Source organism: Podarcis vaucheri, assembly GCF_965113315.1.
Source record: "Podarcis vaucheri genome assembly, chromosome: 3".
Lineage (NCBI taxonomy): Eukaryota > Metazoa > Chordata > Lepidosauria > Squamata > Lacertidae > Podarcis > Podarcis vaucheri.
In genome coordinates, this window is record NC_138761.1 from 45,169,806 (window position 1) to 45,190,145 (window position 20,340).

General features: G+C 40.4%; 1 protein-coding gene across 3 annotated transcripts in view; it reads right to left on the reverse strand.

Moving 5' to 3' along the window:
• Nucleotides 1-2,027: 2,027 nt before the first annotated feature.
• The window catches only part of CATSPERE (catsper channel auxiliary subunit epsilon), a 54,984-nt gene continuing 36,671 nt past the window's right edge, over nucleotides 2,028-20,340 (reverse strand). The window contains exons 16-22 of one of the 3 annotated variants that reach the window (XM_082215004.1): nucleotides 17,284-17,320; nucleotides 10,573-10,652; nucleotides 10,176-10,275; nucleotides 7,702-7,800; nucleotides 6,789-6,949; nucleotides 5,279-5,332; nucleotides 2,028-2,619 (exon numbers count right to left, since the gene is read on the reverse strand). In XM_082215004.1, coding sequence (XP_082071130.1) covers nucleotides 2,433-2,619; nucleotides 5,279-5,332; nucleotides 6,789-6,949; nucleotides 7,702-7,800; nucleotides 10,176-10,275; nucleotides 10,573-10,652; nucleotides 17,284-17,320 — 718 coding nt within the window. In that variant the 3' untranslated portion in view covers nucleotides 2,028-2,432. Of the gene's footprint in view, nucleotides 2,620-5,278; nucleotides 5,333-6,788; nucleotides 6,950-7,701; nucleotides 7,801-10,175; nucleotides 10,276-10,572; nucleotides 10,653-17,283; nucleotides 17,321-20,340 lie in introns of those variants that run through there. The other 2 variants (XR_014217438.1, XR_014217439.1) reach the window with 2 other exon arrangements.

Here is a 20,340-nt window from a genome sequence, read left to right on the forward strand (position 1 = left end):
TATGAACAAATAGATAGTGATCACCACATCCGTGTTATCTGCATAAGGATGCAATTAACATTTCAGGTGTGAAATATGGCTATGGTCGTGTTCTGCTTCCTGTCTGTTACTTTTTCATTCTTTATCTGGGCACAAGCTGTAATCACCATGAGAAAGGTCTGCTGTCCCCTGGCACAACACTCCCCTGACATCCTCTTCCCAATTGCTTAGTCCCCTAGTACCATCCTTTGCTCCCACACTGCCCAGCAGCAGTTTGTCAGTGCTGCCCAATTAATGTCCCCAAATTACTATTTAGCAACCAACACTGCCTCGTGATCTCTCTGTATCAACCAATGGCGGTGCAGAAACAGAGCACCTGATTGCTGTACCGTACTTGAGTGGGGCTGCTCACTCCCACAGGTTGAAGTGAGAATATATTTCCCAGGATGACCCACAGCCATTTCACAGCACCTTGGAAAACATAATTCCTTCTATATATATGTGCTCATTATATGCAAATAAAGGGATGGGGCCATAAGAATCATAAGTAAACCTTGGAGCGGCCCTTTGGTGCCCTATCTCCTTTCCTGTTTTGTACATAGCATTTGGGAGCCAAAGAAAAGACAGTCCAGTTTCAAAATCAAGTTCGAAAGACCAATGAGCTGTCCCAGGTTCAATCCACAGCATTTCAAGGCATGGCTGGGAGAGGCCCCTGCTTGAAATGCTGCAGAACAGCTGCCAGTCAGTGTAGACAGTACTAAGCTGGTTGGACCAATGATCTGACTTGGTATAAGGCACCTTCCTATGGAGCTGTCAGGAGTTCAGTAACACTTGGGGGGACACAAACGCTAAATGGTCCTTCCTCATGTTAAACCACATTTTGCCGTATCCAGTGTTTATTGAATGATGTATCAAGGACCAATGGGGAACCTCAGTGTCACAGCTTGCCCAGTGACTCTTCCTTCCCCCTGCCCCTTATTGTGCCATTGACTTCTGATTGGACTGAAACCCATACCAACAGCTCCCCATATGCTAGGTAAAGGTGGCTGGGAGACAAAGAAGTTTAGAGGGGGAGGGAAATGTGGTGTCCCTCATCTGGGGGCAGGGGAAGGATGCTGAAAGAAATGAGAGAGAGAGATACAGGGTTAATTTTTTTTAAAGAATAACAACAATAAAGTGGTAATAGAAAAGTTGTTATAGAGGGAAGAAGTCAATGCTAAAGGAACAGGGAGGAGGGTTGAAGCAAACAGGCAGTTTGGAGAAGAATAAGGCACAAGTATGACAAGGGATAAAAATACTTGGGGAAACATGAGAGGAGGAAATATAAAGCAAAATCTTTCTCTACTCCAAATTAGCAAATTTCTGGCTAAAATGGAGAGGCTGAATTTCAACAGCCTTCACAGCCAATGTATGCTCTTAGCATGAATGAAACTGAGCTATGGAACTCCTTGTCACAAGAAAATCTCTGAAGCAAAAAAAATGAGAAATTTCAAAGAGGGATTAGGTATCAGTAGAAAATGATACCAGTAATTGTTAGCTGATTACGCCAAAGTCTGCCTCCCTCTGCTACAATTTTGTGACTGGTGGGTCTCAGTACAGTGGTACCTCGGGTTACATACACTTCAGGTTACATACCCTTCAGGTTACAAACTCCGCCAACCCAGAAATATTACCTCGGGTTAAGAACTTTGCTTCAGGATGAGAACAGAAATCGTGCTCCGGCGGCACAGCAGCAGGAAGCACCATTAGCTAAAGTGGTGCTTCAGGTTAAGAACAGTTTCAGGTTAAGAACGGATCTCCAGAACGAATTAAGTACTTAACCCGAGGTACCACTGTAATTTTAAGCTATATCAAATTGGAATGGAAGGTAGAGAGTTTGAGAACACGTTTATTGCTTGCTATAAATATTTGTTCACAGACTTTTGTCCTAACACCCAAGCCTGTCACTTATCTACCACCATTATGAATAGTACTATGAACAGTGCTAAGGATTACTGAGCATTCACTTACTGTGAAAAACTCTATAAATTGAAAGTGGAGACACTATATGTTCTTTCCATTGTCTGTTTATTTTGTAGCACAATAGAATCTTCAATAAAACAAAATTTAAAAAAAACAACCAGTGCTAATGATTCAGTTCTTGAGTATCCAGAGGTCATTGTTAACATCTCAGAACCATTCCTGAATAAATATTTTATTGTTAAAAAATTATTGCACAGAAGGAATGGACCAATTTGGGATTGGGATTTTGAAAAATATAAGATGATCAGCTTTTGAGGGTTTTAGAGAATGTTAGAAAATTGTGTTTAAAAGTATACTTAGTTTGAAACATTACAACATTTGTTTAAAACATTACAGCATTTGTTTAAAACATTACAGCATTTGTTTAAAACATTACAGTATTTTATGTTCATATACAGTTTAATAAGTACAAGTAATAATTTGTAACTGGGTTACTCATATTTCTTTGCTTCATCTGAAGAAACTGCTGAAATCATCTCTGAATTAAATGACAACACTGGGTCCACAAAATGGAGTGCCCGAAATAATTTCACATACCGATAGTAGCTGAAGGCAAGGACTCCCCAAAAGAAAACAACTATCAGACAAGCCCAACCGGCAATCTTAAGCATGTTTAGGCTAAAATACAAACAAAATGGAACATAAATGTTTGTGTGTTCATTCAATGAGCAGCTGGATGATGATGATGATAATAATAATAATCATCATCATCATCATCATCATCTGGGTGGCTTCCAACAAAATATTAAAAAAAACAATAGAATGCTTTATTGTCACAAGCTCCAATGAATGGAAGCTAATTATTTGTTTAGCTTCCAATACATGTAGAATGTTATTGGAACACATACACAGAGCTGGGGTGTTATAGCAGCTTGTGCCCCTCTCACCTAAACTGCTGTGGCACTCACCATGCATGCCATACTCAACCCTTCTTCAAGGGGGAAATCGGAACCCATTCCAGGCACTGCTCCAGTGAACCAAACCAACTTGGCACAGCATGGCTAATCTATCCCACAGATTAGCAACTGTGGGTGGGTGGGACTAGGGAGATAGGCAAGAAGGGGTATATATCCCATTATTAAATATCCCAATAATTTATCTCCTAGTCGTTTTCCTTCCAGGGGGAAATAGAAGAAGAAGAAGAAGAAGAAGAAGAAGAAGAAGAAGAAGAAGAGGAGTTTGGATTTGATATCCCGCCTTTCACTCCCTTTAAGGAGTCTCAAAGCGGCTAACATTCTCCTTTTCCCTTCCTCCCCCAGAACAAACACTCTGTGAGGTGAGTGAGGCTGAGAGACTTCAGAGAAGTGTGACTGGCCCAAGGTCACCCAGCAGCTGCATGTGGAGGAGCGGAGACACGAACCCGGTTTCCCAGATTACGTGACTACCGCTCTTAACCACTACACCACACTGGCTCAAATATGCAGCTGGCACAAAGACATAAGAGTAAGCTGCTGTCTGCATCCCCTCCAAGGCCACCATAGCTACAACCACCACTGCAGAAGTCAGAGCAGTGACTCCAATCAAAACCGCAGCAGCAACTGTTGGATTGACATACATGTAATCTTCTCCCCACAAGACTCCGTAGAATGGAACTGAAGAGATTGAAATGCCAGTAATGGAAGCAGGGATTCTGCTACCTGAGTGTTCCTGTTTAGCTCCACCTCAAAATAACCCATGTCACTCTTATTATGCTCCAAAGGCTGCATTCTGCTGCTGAACAAGACAACTGCCTCTACCATCTGGCTGCATGTCCAATGGGATCTCAAAGCACCTATGTGCACCTGCTACGTGGAGCCCTAGGTGTCAAGAAACATTTGCCCTGCTTTCAAACAAACTGGCTCAATGATTGCTATTGTTGTTAATTCATGTGTATATCCTGCCTTTCAACCAGTCTGAGGTCCATAGAGATAAAAATGGCAAATACGCTTTGTATACTGTACAAAGTATTGCTGTGTTCTTTTAAAAGAAAAACCTTGCACTCAAAATGGTGAATTCTGGTAAGGATACAGGAATAAATTCCCTTATCGCAGGTGTTAGAAATAATTCCTCTCCCATCCAAATTAATGCTCTATTATTAAAGTTTGCCAAGGATGATGGTAGAAGTTACAGACTTACTTTGGATTCTTTTGTAAGCTAAATAAGGAAAGTTAGCTGGGGAATAGAGAGATCAGATAGACGTAGAAGCAAAATAAGTAAGAAATCACATTTTTTTCATGAGTCTGTAGTAAGCATATTTCTAGTTGCATGTGTGTGAGAAAAAAGAATGCTTTAGGGAAGGGAAAAAAATAAATTCTTGATACCTTTTGAAAGACTTACTAGATTTACAGTGTTGAAGGCTTTTGTGCACAAGAGCCCACATAATCAAACTAATGATGCACATCTTTAGGTTGCAGATAGAGTAGAAAAATATATAATCAGTAAAGCAAAAATGCAAGTGTGTGATGATTCTATGCAAAGTGAAAGTGCAAATTCAAAACAGCTGTAAGTGGTGATAAATTTGGGTATAAGTGCTAAGAAGATGACATTGTTGCTAATTCCTGCTGTTTTAAATGATTGCCTACTTACATTAAGCTTTGCATAGAAATATAATTCATTTGCATTTTGTGGCCTTTCAACTCCACCACCTCCATCCCACATTCCCTATGTAGAAACACACATCTGTCATTGGAGGATTCACTTTATGTATCTTTATGTAACTGACAAAAGCTTTTACCACAATATGTCTTAGTCTTCAAGGTGTCACTTTTTGTTGTTTTTAGTAGGGTGGGTATTTTAACACATGGCTGGCATATTGAGGAACATAATTTGCTTGCTTGTTTGAATTTTCAGTGTATTTGTAGTAAAAGTGTGTCATTAATAGCTACTTCGTAGTATCAATACATTGAATGTAGCATGGTCTGTGTGGCTTTTATATGCATAAGGGATCACTTTTTGAGAGCATCTCCACATCAAACATCTAGGGTTGGACCTGAAGATGAAATTGTACATTTTCATAAAGCTCCCATAGCTTATGATCTAATTTTCTGAGTCAATTTTTTACACACAGAGAATGTTAACATTCATATTATCAATCTTCCATTGAACTAGAAAAAAATCTGCAAGCCTCTAGGCTTTTTAAGAATGTAGAAAGTAAATACATCTTCCCAGATTTCAAAACTTGGAGTTTTTTCAACGGATTTTTACTAATCTTTGTATCAGGATTTTTACCAAACTTTTGTGCAGGAAAAGGAACTAATGCTTGATCTCATGCCAACAAATCAAGGGTACTAATGCCTACCTTTCAATGATGCCATGTGTCCGAACTGCAAAATAAGCTTCATAAGGACAAAAGCTGGAATAAAAAATGAGAGACTAAACATTATTTTTTATAAATGTAAACTACAACAGTCTTATAATGAGAGGGAAACCATCTTATAAGTAGAGGGGAATCCCAAAAGGGTCAAATTTTAGACGATTACTGCTTCAGAAAAATCAAGTGTAAGATTCATGACAGTGATGATACTGTGAGAGGAGTGGTGACAGATACATTTGGGCCCTTCAGAGACGAGGCTACTGATACTAGTAGTCCTTGATAGCCTTAACCAACATGAACAGGACGATTCTCCTTCCATATCAGCATGTGTTCTCTGCATGAGTATAAGAAAAAGGGCATGCTACCACAGCCCACACCCCCCAGCACCCTCATTTGTGAGATTGGTTATGTAACTGTTTTTCCATATGTACATATGTACAATCTCATTTGTGAGATTGGTTATGTAACTGCTTTTCCATATGTACATAAGAAGCTGTAATTGCTGTTGTTTGTACAGAGATTAAATTAGATGAACACACACACTGCATGGGTGTGTGTGAGGTTATTTTACTCTAAGAAAATATTGTGTGTAAAAGAAAGCAGAACTGATAACAAACTATACTTGCAGATTGACTGATTTTGTCTTCCTCCTTGGATACCATCAGTTTAGCCCATGTGCAGAGGCGATATGCCAGGACCCTCCCATAACACAAAATGAGTGAGATTCAGAGTTCTGTGTACCTTATTTTATTTAAATTGTTTTACTGTATTTGTCATCCAATAACTAAAGTTTTCTGGGTGATATTCAGCACACTGAACTGAAAATCTGCTATGTTATTGTGTTCCTAAGTAACAGTTAGATGTCATCTCTGCTATTGACCTGTTATATAGTGTACACCATATATGACACTCAATATTAGTTCTATATACTCAGAGAAGACCCATTGAAACTATGTAACTATTTAATTGAAACTATTGGACTATTTAAGTAACTTAAGACCACTGATTTCAATGGATCTACTTTGAATACGAGTTGAGTATCGTCCCAAACACTTAGGAATTAACTTAATTACAAATTTATAAACATGTTCCATTCAGGTATAATTATATTCAACAAAAGAGGTTTAAAGACTGTCTCAAGGCAAATCTAAAAAAATGTAGTATAAACACCAACAAATGGGAAACACTGGCCTGCGAGCGCTCCAACTGGAGAACAGCCTTTACCAAATGTGTCATGGGCTTTGAAGACACTCGAACTCAGGATGCAAGGGGAAAGGTGTTAAGAGGAAGGCACGCTTGGCAAATCCACACCGTGATCAACTCCTGCCCAGAAACCAATGACCCCACTGTGGAAGGACGTGTGGATCCAAAATTGGCCTCCACAGTCACAGACTCATTGTTAAAACCGTGTTTATGGAAGACAATCTTACTTGGCAACGAGTGATCACCAAAGAAGATATTTAACCATACAGCTGCTAATTATGTTAAAGCTAACCTGTAGTTTGGATCCATTATCTTCAATCTGAACAAGAAAATGCCAGCATAGTCCTGAGGCCAAATGATAGAGTTGATGCCAGAATGGTTCATGAGTTCATATTGATTATCTAGTGTTCCTAGAAGTCCAGCACCACCACTCATAAAACAGGATACGTAATTCTGGGTGGGGAAATGTAATTAATTTATCATAAGACAAACATCCATAATACGTGAGGAATGTGGTAAGTACAAATAATATACCTGCTTTATGTCCTAAAGTGTTTCCATAATAAATAAGTAGCTGATTCCATAGTTGTTGGGTTGGAAAAAATAATTAGGTACAGCTTAAGACACTACTATAGTTTTCAAAGTATTGGCAAATCATGCAATCCAGAACATCAGCAAAGCTGGTGGGTAGGAGGCAGACCAAAGATGGAAGATCCAAAATATCTAAAGCTCTGCTTGGGACACACAAACAGGGTGGATAGAAGGGTGGAACTCCCTTTCTGGCCATTTTTGAGAGGGTGGGGGTAACATTACAATTTCCCACCTATTGTTTCCATGGGGTATATTTTGTTCTGTTTGGCGTGTGTAAGAAGAAGGGGAAGGCTCTGGACTCATGCCCCCTTTTTACCTCTACTGATATCTGTAAGATAAGGGCTACATATGTTTCTACAGGGCTGATAGGTGCCTTACAAGGTCAGATTTCCTGTTTCAAGGTACGGCACCACCTGCTGCCTTTGGAGAAGGAGATCCAAAACATCATATAGCTCTAGAGATGCACTGCCAGTGACCACAGGATTGTGCCCTAAGTATTATTGCATTGCCTCTTGAATATTAATTTGTGTGTCCTGATCAATATTCATAGGCAAAATACCATGAGAGCTTCAGAATTCATATTATTAATTTCCTTATTATATACATTTTCTTACATGTCTCCCCCAATAGCGATCTATAGTATATGCAGTAATGCTTTCTAGATCCTGAGGAACCATTGAAGACATATTTTGTGCTTTCCTCAAACAGCGTACCTGTTCAAAGAATATAAATGCACAAAGTAAAACAGAAATCATATGCACAGTCTCACCCAAAGTCTCAGCTGTACAGCATATTTAAATTTTATCAATCTCTTAAGCCTGATATAGATACTAATGAAACTGGAAAATATAAAAGTTTAAAGCATTGTAACACAAATACAACCCTTCATAGATTTCAGTCCATCCTGTTTTGCCTCCTGACACCTTGTCAACCTTACTGGGATCTCAGGTAAGGTCATGTCCAGCATTCGGAAGCCTTATATGGTCTCATGGAGGCTCTCACAAGAGCTTGACAGCCACCACTGCATCTACTTGCTTCTCTGGTAGTGTGTGCGCGCGGACACAAAGATGTATTCCTTGCATTCCACTGCCTGTTTGGACCTATGTCTGCCGGATCCAATGGACACTGCCTCCAAAACCTTTGGGCAACAATTAAGGCACTGGCCCAGGCTAGGAATCTGTGGTGGACTTTGTGGCCTTTAAAAATTCTGACGATTCTGATATTTCTTCCCATGGTAATTTTAAAAATGTAGTGTTGATAAGGTGTCTGGTCTAGAGGTTAGAAGGGTCCGTTAGAGTGTGCCGACTTCATAGATCCTTAGAATTCTCATATTTGGTGTTTTCTCAAATTTGGACAGAGCAGATGTAAATATTACATACGTTAAATGCAATAGCACATACGTTTTGGCCCTCAGTTTAGCATTTATACTCACTACAGATAACTTTTAGGGGGAAGTGAAGTCAGGAAGCAGGAGGATAACTCGTGAGTGGCAGCTATTTTCACATACTAATTGGAACGAACAAACCAATTTCTGGGCAGGCAGCTTATAGTTTATATCTGTTGGGCTGTACACAGCTGTTCTGTTATTAAAAACCAGGTATTGAACAAATTGTGTGTAGTTCACCATGCTACACAAAAAGGAATTTAATACATTTGGCAGGTTCAGTTGGTTAGAGCATGGTGCTGATAATGCCAAGGTTGCAGGTTCAATCCCCATATGGAACAGCTGCCTATTCCTGCATTGCAGGGGGTTGGACTAGATGATCCTCAGGGTCCCTTCCAACTCTGCAATTCTATGATTCAGTTATTTCAGTACTTGTGCCTTGTTTATTAAACATGTTGCTTCTAAAGTTTTGAAGAATTTGCTTTTAAATCAATTTAGCACTGTCAAGAGGGACGCGGGTGGCGCTGTGGGTTAAACCACAGAGCCTAGGACTTGCCGATCAGAAGGTCGGTTGTTTGAATCCCTGCGACGGGGTGAGCTCCCGTTGCTCGGTCCCTGCTCCTGCCAACCTAGCAGTTCAAAAGCACGCCAGTGCAAGTAGATAAATAGGTACCGCTCCGGCGGGAAGGTAAACGGCATTTCCGTGTGCTGCTCTGGTTCGCCAGTAGTGGCTTAGTCATGCTGGCCACATGACCCGGAAGCTGTACACCGGCTCCCTCGGCCAATAAAGCGCTGAAACCCCAGAGTCAGCCACGACTGGACTTAATGGTCAGGGGTCCCTTTACCTTTACTTTAGCACTGTCAAGAGCTGTGTAAAAGACTGATTCAAACAACATCCATTAAAAAACCCTATCGTAAACAAAAATTCATATTTATTAAAAGGATTTATATACCACTTACTATTTCAAAGAGGTTACCGTATTTTTCGCTCTATAGAACATACTTTCCCCCCTCCAAAAATGAAGGGGAAATGTGTGTGCGTCCTATGGAGTGAATGCAGGCTTTCGATGAAGCCTGGAGAGCGGGAGGGGTCGGTGTGCACCGGTGCCCTCTCGCTCCCCGGGCTTCAGGCAGCTATCCGCAAACCTTCGGAGCGTTCCCCCAGCCCGCAAGCTCCTGGAGTGGCGGCTAGGCTGCGCAACCTTGCCTCCGCTCCCGGACCTGAATTTTTTTTTCTTTATTTCCCCCCTAAAAACTAGGTGCGCCCTATGGTCCGGTGCGCCCTATGGAGCAAAAAATATGGCATATTACTAAAATAAAAACACAACCTCAAACCAGTTAAACGGCAATATAAAAGCATTCAAAAGTGAATAAAGCAGAAATTTGTAAGATTCAAACGTAAAAAAGGTTCAATCTTAGATGTCGGGGAAAGCCTGGGCAAAAATATGTCTTCACAATACATCTATCTGAAGCAACTGGTGGTTGCTGTTTCATGAATGGCAGATGGAAGGGCATTTCACAGTTGAGGAGCAACAGCAGAAAATGCTGATTTTGAAGTCATTGCCCCAAGACATTTTATGGGGTGTGTGGTGCCATGAGAATCCCCCCCCCCAATTGATCTAAATGATCTTAAGGTCTAAAATTGGGCAGGTGGTCTCTTATTCTTGATTAACCTGAAAGGTTAGTGTACAAATGTCTGCTCACCTGTTTTACTGTTGTGTTATAATGGTAGTCATTCCTGCCATTCATCTCCCACAAGATATAATTTGCCTCAACAGTCCCAATCATGTTTTCACGCTCATATCTAGAAAGAACAGAAATACAGTGTCACGTCTCTGTAAAGGACAAAAAAACAAACAAACCAAAAACAACAACAACAAAAACCATACTAAGCGTATACACTACTGTAGGCCAGAGTTCTTGCCAATAAGGCAATTTTTAAAAATATGGAACTGGTGGGGAATTGTGGTAATGAAGATAATAGCTGCATTATCACTCTTTTATCTTTCATCCGATTGGGATGTTCAAAGAAAGGGCTTAACGAATAAATATATATAAATACATATTTTCCATGGGTCTATAGTGTTTAAAAGCTGCTTACAAGAGAACAGTAGGACGAAATGGACGTGCGTAATGGACCTCTATTGGGCAACCAAATAGTGCCAAATTGTACTCTTGCACCTAGGAGAAAGGTAGGTTAACATAAATCTCTCCCTGCCTTCTGTTTGCATCAATAATATACTTAACATATTTATTTATTTACTTTATTAGTTGCTTGGCACTTAAGGAGTCTCCAAGTGACTTACAAAAGCATAAAGCATGGCAGAGAATCAGAAAGAAGTACATTGTATTACAATAAAAGCTATGCAAATGCCACAAAACAGCAGAAAAACCTTCAACAGAAAAACGCCATTACAGTTGTACCTTGGTTTTCATTTTTTTTTGTATAAAATTTTTATTAGTTTTACAAAAGTTTTTATAACAAACAAACATAAAAGAAAGACAAACAAACAAACAAATATAATTTCAAAATATCCTTTCATAGACTTCTTTCCTCGGACTTCCCCATACCTCCCCTTTCTGCATCCTCATGTCCAAATTTTTATAGCAACTTATAAATGTTTTTTCCCATCCTAATTCATCATAGTCCTTTCTTAATCTGATTTTATATTACTGCAACCCTTTCTCTCTGTAAAATCTCGACATTCTAAGCTTCATCAAGTTTATAATAGTTCTTAAGATAAATCTTAAATTTCTTCCAATCTTCTTCCGCAGTCTCCTTTCCCTGGTCACGAATTCTGCTTGTCATTTCCGCCAATGTCATATAGTCAATCACTTTCATCTGCCATTCTTCCAAGGTGGGTAGATCTTGTGTCTTCCAATACTTTGCGATCAGTATTCTTGCTGCTGTTGTTGCATACATGAAAAAGGTTCTATCCTTTTTTGGCACCAATTGGCCGACAATGCCCAAGAGAAAGGCCTCTGGTTTCTTAAGGAAGGTATATTTAAATACCTTTTTCATTTCATTATATATCATCTCCCAGAAAACCTTAATCTTCGGGCATGTCCACCAAAGATGATAAAAAGTACCTTCAGTTTCCTTACATTTCCAACATTTGTTATCAGGCAAATGGTAAATTTTTGCAAGCTTAACTGGGGTCATGTACCACCTATAGACCATTTTCATCACATTTTCCTTTAAAGCACTACATGCCGTAAATTTAATACCAGTGTTCCACAACCTTTCCCAGTCAGCAGACATAATATTATGACCAATGTCCTGTGCCCACTTAATCATAACTGATTTAACTGTTTCGTCCTGTGTATTCCATTTCAACAGCAAGTTATACATTCTTGACAAATTCTTGGTATTGGGTTCTAACAATTCTGTCTCAAGTTTTGATTTTTCCACCTGGAAGCCAATTTTCCTGTCTTGTTTGAAAACCTCCATTATTTGATAATAGTGGAGCCAATCTTGTACTTTGGGTTTTAGTTTTTCATGGCTCTTTAATTTCAGTTTCTCTCCATCCTGTTCTAAGATCTCACCATACTTTGGCCATCCGACCTCCATATTAACTTTCTTGTGGGCCTTAGCCTCTAAGGGTGACAACCATCTAGGGGTTTTGTTTTCCAACAGATCTTTATATCTCATCCACACATTAAACAACGCTTTCCTTACAATATGATTTTTAAAGGCACTATGCACTTTGATTTTGTCATACCATAAATATGCATGCCAGCCAAATGCATTATTGAAACCTTCTAAGTCCAAGATATCTGTATTCTCGAGGAGCATCCACTCTTTCAGCCAGCAGAATGCTGCTGCTTCATAGTACAATTTTAAGTCCGGCAGGGCAAATCCCCCTCTTTCTTTTGCATCTGTTAATATTTTATATTTTATTCTGGGCTTTTTGCCCTGCCAGACAAATTTCGCAATGTCTTTCTGCCACCTCTTGAAACAGTCCATCTTGTCAATAATCTGCAAAGTTTGAAATAAAAATAACATTCTAGGCAATACATTCATCTTAATCACTGCAATTCGGCCTAACATTGACAATCTCAAATTTGACCATATTTCTAGATCTTTTTTAATTTCTGACCAACATTTTTCATAATTGTCCTTATACAGATTCAAGTTTTTAGATGTTAAATTAACCCCTAGATATTTCACCTTCTTAACCACCGTCAGACCTGTCTCTTCTTGAAACTTATTCTTTTCCATATCTGTTAGGTTTTTCCCTAAGACTTTAGTTTTTTGTTTATTCAATTTAAATCCGGCCACCTGCCCAAATTGTTGGATTATTTCCAACACTCTTTTTGTACTAGTGTTTGGCTCCTGCAAGGTCAATACAAGGTCATCTGCAAACGCTCTTAACTTATAGTGTTTGGTTCCGACCTTTACACCTTTAACTTGCTGGTCATCTCTAATCATGTTCAGCAACACCTCCAGTACCGAAATAAAAAGCAATGGGGAAATTGGGCACCCCTGTCGTGTTCCTTTTTCTATCTTAAGTTCCTCAGTTATTACATTGTTTACAATCAACTTAGCTTTTTGTTCGGAATATATTGCACCCATACCATTCTCAAATCCTTGTCCTACCCCCATCCCATGAAGATTCTTTTTCATAAAACTCCACGAAATATTGTCAAAGGCTTTCTCCGCATCCACAAATATCAAAACTGCTTTAGTATTTATGTTCACCTCTAACTTTTCCAGAATGTCTATTATGTTTCTAACATTGTCTGAGAGGTGTCTTTTTGGGAGAAAGCCTGCTTGGTCTCTATGAATCTTCTCCATCAGTACTCTTTTAAATCTTTTTGCTAAAATGTCTGCAAAAATTTTGTAATCCACATTCAATAACGAAATTGGGCGGTAGTTCTTCAGTTGAGTCTTTTCAGTCTCTATCTTTGGTATGAGTGAGATATATGCTTCTTTCCACGATTCGGGTGCCTTTTTTCCCTCTAAAATCTCGTTACAAACTTCCTTTAACGGTTGTATCAGCCATTCCTTTAAAGATTTGTAATATCTGGAAGTCAGTCCGTCTGGCCCTGGAGATTTGCCCAGTTGCATGTCCTGAATGGCACCCTCTATCTCTTGTTCTGTTATTCTCTGATTTAGCTCCACCTTGCTGTGATGAGAGATCTTTTGTAATCCATATTTATTAAGGAATTTATCTATGTCCTCTTCATTTTGTAATCCTTGGGAATAAAGTTTTTTGAAATAACTCACAAAACAATTTCTTATCTCGTTGGGTTTAGATATATTTTTTCCATCCACTTCTAGACTTGTGACTGTATTTAATTTCTGTCTTTTCTTAAGTTGCCATGCCAGAAGTTTACCACATTTGTCTGCCGACTCAAATGTCTTTTGTTTCATTTGCTTTATTTTCCATTCTATCTCTTGGTTCATCAATTCCATATATTGTGTTTGGTACAACTTAATCTCCCTCAAAATCTCCTGGGACTTCGGTTTTGATCTTAATTTTTTCTCTCCTTCTTTTATCTTTTCCAAAATTTTTTCCTTTTTCTCATTCTGTTTTCTCTTCTTTATTGAATTTTGTTGAATCAAAAATCCTCGCATCACAGCTTTACTTGCGTCCCAGATCACTCTTTTTTCCACATCGCCCTTTAGATTGATTTCAAAATAGTCCTTTAGAGTTTTTTGGGCCTTCATGTGGATCTCTCTATCTCGAAATAGGGTGTCATTCATTCTCCATCTAAACTGACCAGTTGTTGTAAATTTCATTTCCATCTTCACGGCGTTATGGTCGGAACAGGTTTTTGGGCAGATTTCTACCTTCTTAATCTTCGGAGCCATTCCACTAGTAACCCATATTTGGTCGATTCTGGTCCAGGTCATCTTTACATGGGAGAAAAAGGTTCCCTCTCTTTCAAGAGGGTTCCTTGTTCTCCAAATGTCTATTAAGTCCATATTTTCAGTCATTTCGAAGAAAGTCTTCGGGAGTCTCCCTTCTTTAGTAAGTGTCAGTCTTTGTGTCTTGTCCATGTTTGTAGAAACTACACCATTCATATCTCCCATGATTATCATATTGTATTCCAAATAATCCGTCAAAGTTTCATGGAGTTTTTTGAAGAATTCTGCTTTACCTTCATTTGGCGCATAGATCCCAATTATCAAAAATTTTTCTCCTTGTACCTGAATCTCCACCGCTAAATATCTTCCTTGTTCATCTTTGAACATCATTTTTGGAGCCCACTTCTCTTTTACATAAATCACAACTCCTCTTTTTTTCACTTTGTCCGACGAAATAAATTCTTGTCCCAATTTTTTATTCATAAGCAGTCTCCTATGTGCTCTAGTTATATGAGTTTCCTGTAAGCAAATCAAGTCCAGTTGTTCTCTGTACAAAATATGGAATATTTGTCGTCTCTTCAAAGGACTGTTCATCCCATTACAATTCCAGCTAAGGAATTGCAGGGCCATCTTGTTATTTTTCTGGTATTCCTCCAACAGCTCCCAGTTGTTGTTCCTCCTCTGTTGGTGGTGGAAGGTTCTGTCCAAACGAAAGGTTCAGGATGTCTATTACACTCTTTTGCTCAGCAATTGGGTCTACAGTTCCTTTCTGTAAGTCTTCTTGATTTCTTTGCAGGAACCTGTCTTTATCCTGTATCGTCTTTATTTTCACCTTCTTCCCCCTATAGTCAAAAGACAGTCCCTGTGGAAATTCCCACCTGAAGAGAATGGTGTTCTTCTTCAACAGGTAGACCAAATCCTTATAAGAAGCTCTCAAGTCCAAAATATGTTTAGGAATGTCTTTAAAGATCTGTATCGGTGAGTTCCCAATTTGTAAGGCCTTTTCAAAGTGCAGTCTTAGAATTTTGTCTCTTTCCTCCTTCGATCTCAAGGTAATCAGACAGTCTCTCGGCGCCTTTCTGTTCTGTCTTCTGCCCAGTCTAAATGCTGTTGTGATTTTAAATTCGTCTTCCTCTAGATCTTCCCAGGAATCAGCAAACTCTTTCGTTAAAAAGTCCGTAAGATTGTCTCCTTCGTCCTCTGGAATTGATCGTAATTTCAAATTCCTTTCTTTTCTTTGTAGTTCCCACAATGCCAGAGTTGCGTCGTGGTCATAAACCTTCCTGGCAATCGGTTCTAATTTTTCCTGGGTCTCTCCAGCAATAGTTCTGGCTTCCTCCGCAATTTGGCGTGTGGCAGAGTTTTCTTGCGTAAGCCTGTTTATAGATTCTGTATTCAGGTCAAGTCTTGTTGTTAAATCTGTCAATTTCTGTGAATTCTCTGTCAATTTCTTGGTATTTTCTGCCGTCTGCTTTGTTAGATTCTCCAGAGACTGGTTTATCTTAAGAAGGGCTTGCGACACTGCATCCATGGAGACTGCTGTACCTTTTTCTTGTCCTGTTGTCACTGTAGGAGTTATGCCTGAGATCGAGCCTCTTTTCTTGTGTTGCTGTAGCTGTTGTTGATATTGCCTTGTCTTGGCTCTCGTGCTTATCTCGTCTGCTGGGCCACTCATATCCCAAGGTCGTTTCCCACGAGAGCCTTCTCCTCAAGGAAAATTCCACTGTCCCAAAGCGTAGCAACTTTTAATTTACCCTCTAGAGGGAGCAAATCAAGATGTCCGCAAACAAAGGCAAAGACTATTTAAAGAGCAAATTTATCGGGAGGCTTCTATATGTATATTGCAACACTTTCCCAATAGATAAAGTCCCAGCCTTCCCTGATATATTGTGTCCACAAAGTCCCAAAACTTTGTATCAAATAAGCAATGAGACTTCCACTTTGTTACTTTCACAAGAGTCTCAAGTCAGTTCAGTGTTCCTTTGTTCTAATAGCAGTTTGTGCCAGGTTGAAGGCTGCAGAGAGTTCCCTTTCCTTTAGGTTGGTCATGCAGCTTATAAAGTCACTTATTCCTCCCCTCTGCCCTGCAAGCTAGAGGGGATAGTCAAAGTCCAAATGTCGGATTCAAGCAGTTAAAAACAATATCCCATACGGATGCAGCTCAGTAACTTTCGTTGCTTTAATTGTCATGCAGTCGGGGGAAGGCAGACTTCCTTAATTTTCGCCTTTCCCGTTTTCAGCCTAATTTCAAGTAGTTTTGGCACGAATAGAGGTTCAATCTTACTCACGGGTCTTTTTTGTCCAGATTATTCAGGAAGGGAATCGGCGCTCTCCACTAATGGCGACGCGGCTTCACCCTGCGGGCTGGGTAGCGATTCTCAGCACCGCGCGCCCCGTTGTCGTTCCGGAGCCTTTAAAAAGGCTCTTTCTGCGGTAAAGGGGGGCGCTTCAGGTGCCCACCGAATCTCCTTGTTCACAGGCTCCGTTCCTGTGATTTTAGGGGTCCCCCGCTTGCCGTAGCGGGTCAGACCCGAACTCGCAGAGCCGTCCTCTCTCCGGAGCTCGGAGAGGGAGCAGCCATTAGCGCTGGCGCCGAACCGGAAGTCTGCTTCTGATTCTGTACCTTGGTTTTCAAATGCCTTTGTACTCGGACGTTTTGGCTCCCAAACGCTGCAAACCTGGAAGTGACTGTTCCAGTTCGCAAACTATTTTTGGAAGCCGAATGTCTGACGGGGCTTCCGCGGCTTCTGATTGGCTGCAGGAGCTTCCTGCAGCCAATCAGAAGCTGCACTTTGGTTTCCAAATGTTTTGGAAGTCAAACGGACTTCCGGAACAGATTCCATTCAACTTCCAAGGTCTGACTGTAATAGCAAAACCATAATAATCTCTCAAATGCTTTGTAGGTATGTTTTTACCTCGTGCCAAAAGCAGGACCTGGTTAGGGAAAGTGTTCCACTAGTGGGAGCTATAACCGAAAATTAAGTGTGTAGTTCTTACCCAGTCTTCTCCCTGTGTTTTGACCCATCGATATTTCCTAATGTGAGGAAAAAATAAAGTTTTTCAATGGTAAGGACAATGTTTATTTATCTATTTATTTATCTATCTATTTATTAATTAATTTATTATTATTATTATTATTATTATTATTATACCCCCACCCATCTGTCTGGGTTTACCCAGACACTCTGGGTGGCCCATAGCATATTTTAGAACATAATAAAACATCAAACATTAAAATCTTCCTGATACAGGGCTGCCTTCAGAAAGTCAGATAGTGTTTTATTTCCTTGACATCTGAAGGGAGGGTGTTCCACAGGGAGGGTGCCACTGCTGAGAAAGCCCTCTGCCTGGTTCTCTGTATCCTTGCTTCCTGCAGTGAGGGAACCAGCAGAAGACCCTTGGAGGAGGACCTCAGTGTCTGGGCTGAACAACGAGGGAAGGAAATGCTCCTTCAGGTATACTGGGCCAAGGCTTCAAAGATCAGCACCAACACTTGGAATTGTGCTCGGAAGAGTGCTGGGAGCCAATGAAGATCCTTTAGGACTGGTGCTATATGGTCCCGGTGGCCACTCCCAATCACCAGTCTAGCTGCCACATTCTGGATTGTCGTTTCCGGGTCACCTTCAAAGCATAGCAGCAGTCCAAGCGGAAGATAAGCAGAGCATGTACCTCTCTGGTGAGACAGTGTGCAGGCAGGTAGAGTCTCAGCCAGCGTATCAGGTGGAGCTGGTAGACAGCTGCCATGGACACAGAATTGACCTGCAACCCCATGGACAGCTGTGAGTTCAAAATGACTCCCAGGCTGCGCACCTGGTCCTTCAGGGGTACAGTTACCCCATTCAGGACCAGGGAGTCCTTCACACCTGCCCGCCTCCTGTCCCCCAAAACAGTACGTCCATCTTGTCAGGATTCAACCTTAATCCGTTAGCCGCCATATATCCTCCAACCGCTTCCAGACACGCACACAGGACCTTAACTGCCTTCACAGGTTCAGATTTGAAGGAGAGGTCAAGCTGGGTACCATCCGCATACTGATGAACACCCAGCCCAAACCCCCTGATAATCTTTCCCAGCAGCTTAATATAGAAGTTATTGCCCATAGTGTGTGATTACGTCTCACACTTTAAATTTTAGAGTCACAACTGCTCCACCATTTTCCTCCCCATTTTTCACTACTAAATAGTTATGCACTCCATTGCAATTCCTGAATGCTCAGTCCTCAAAAGGAAGAAGTGAAACGAGAAAATCAGGAGTAAAAATTTAGCAGATTGAGGATGAGAAGGTAAATGGAGCCACTTTCGCTTACCTGACAAACCAGCAACTTCCAGCTCCTTCTCTCCTTGTTCCCCCCGCTCAATTTCAGCTGCTCATCATAAAGTGCTTTGTAACTAAGGACTACTATTTCTGATTTTGCTTCCCCAGACTCCTTTATCCCAATTCCTTTCCCTTTTGTGTCATGGCTTTAGATTATAAACCCAAGAGCAGGGTATTTTATGACTGCTCTTTGTAAACCACCCTGGGAGCCTTTTTTCACTGGAGAATAATAATAAAAAATCCAACAAACAAACAAACAAACAAGCAAGCAAGCTATGGAACATGGCTGAGAACAGGCATCCTATAAAATAAAATAGAATTCGTTTTTTAAAGTGCTTTTTCTCTATTGTTTATCATTAAACTTGTAAAATGTTTTCCCTGATAATGACTACCATACCCCCCAACATTTCTCTGTTGAAAATAGGGATGTCCCATTCCATAATGACAATTTTACTATTTATATCCCACACATCTTCTTGGGTTGCCCCAACACTCTGGGAAGCTTCTAACATATAAAAAGAATAATAAAACATTAAACATAAAAAAACTTCCCTATACAGGATTACCTTCAGACAGCTCGGGGGTTGGATAAGTCCATACCCTCCAAAATTTATCCAATGAAAATAGGGACATCCTAAGGAAAAATGGGACATTCTGGGATCAAATCAGAAACTGGGATGGCTTCTCTAAATCAGGGATGTCCCTGGAAAATAGGGACACGTGGGGGGGTCTGGACTACTTCAACTAGCAAGGCAGAAAATGGCCAGCATGGGTTTTGGCCTGATGCAGAAATGTTTCTATATTTCACAAGACTTTATATTTCACAAGAAGATCTATCCCACTGTTTCTTGAGTTGTCCTATTTACAGTGAAGACACACATAAAATAGCTTCTTCCCAAAACTTGTTTTACACAACTCAATTCAAAACTGAAATCTTAACATTCAACAGTAAAAAGAAAAGAACTGGAAAGATGGCTTTATTTGCCCTTGCAGTGGAACATGTACAGTAAAAGTGGAGTGTTTTAATGAATAATTATATAAGTCTTGACAACAGATACAGGTATATTGATTCATGGTTCTTGTCATATCTGCCTATGATATACCTATTCAGTTACTGTATTTAAAGTTTTGCTTTCTATTGATGTGTTAGTTTTGTTACAGCTTATGCCCCCCCAAAGGGATGTGGGGCACTGAGGGTTAAACCACAGAGCCTAGGACTTGCCGAGCAGAAGGTCGGTGGTTCGAATCCCCGCGATGGGGTGAGCTCCCGTTGCTTGGTCCCTGCTCCTGCCAACCTAGCAGTTCGAAAGCATGTCAAAGTGCAAATAGATAAATAGGTACCGCTCCAGCAGGAAGGTAAACAGTGTTTCCATGTGCTGCTCTGGTTCGCCAGAAGCGGCTTAGTCATGCTGGCCACATGACCCGGAAGTTGTACGCCGGCTCCCTCGGCCAATAAAGCGAGATGAGCACTGCAACCCCAGAGTCGGCCACAACTGGACCTAATGGTCAGGGGTCCCTTTACCTTTACCTTAGGGCCAATAAAATAAACATATTTACCTTATTTACACTTTCCATACAGCAAAAGGATATGGTGGAGTATAAATTTAGCAAAAGACTTAGTAGCAAGCTCTCTATTGTGTTTTGGGACAGACTAAATGGGTTTGCCAGCAAAGTTAAAATACTGCCTGATTGGATGATCTTTTGGAGGGAGGAATTTTGTATCTGGATTCACTATCTCAG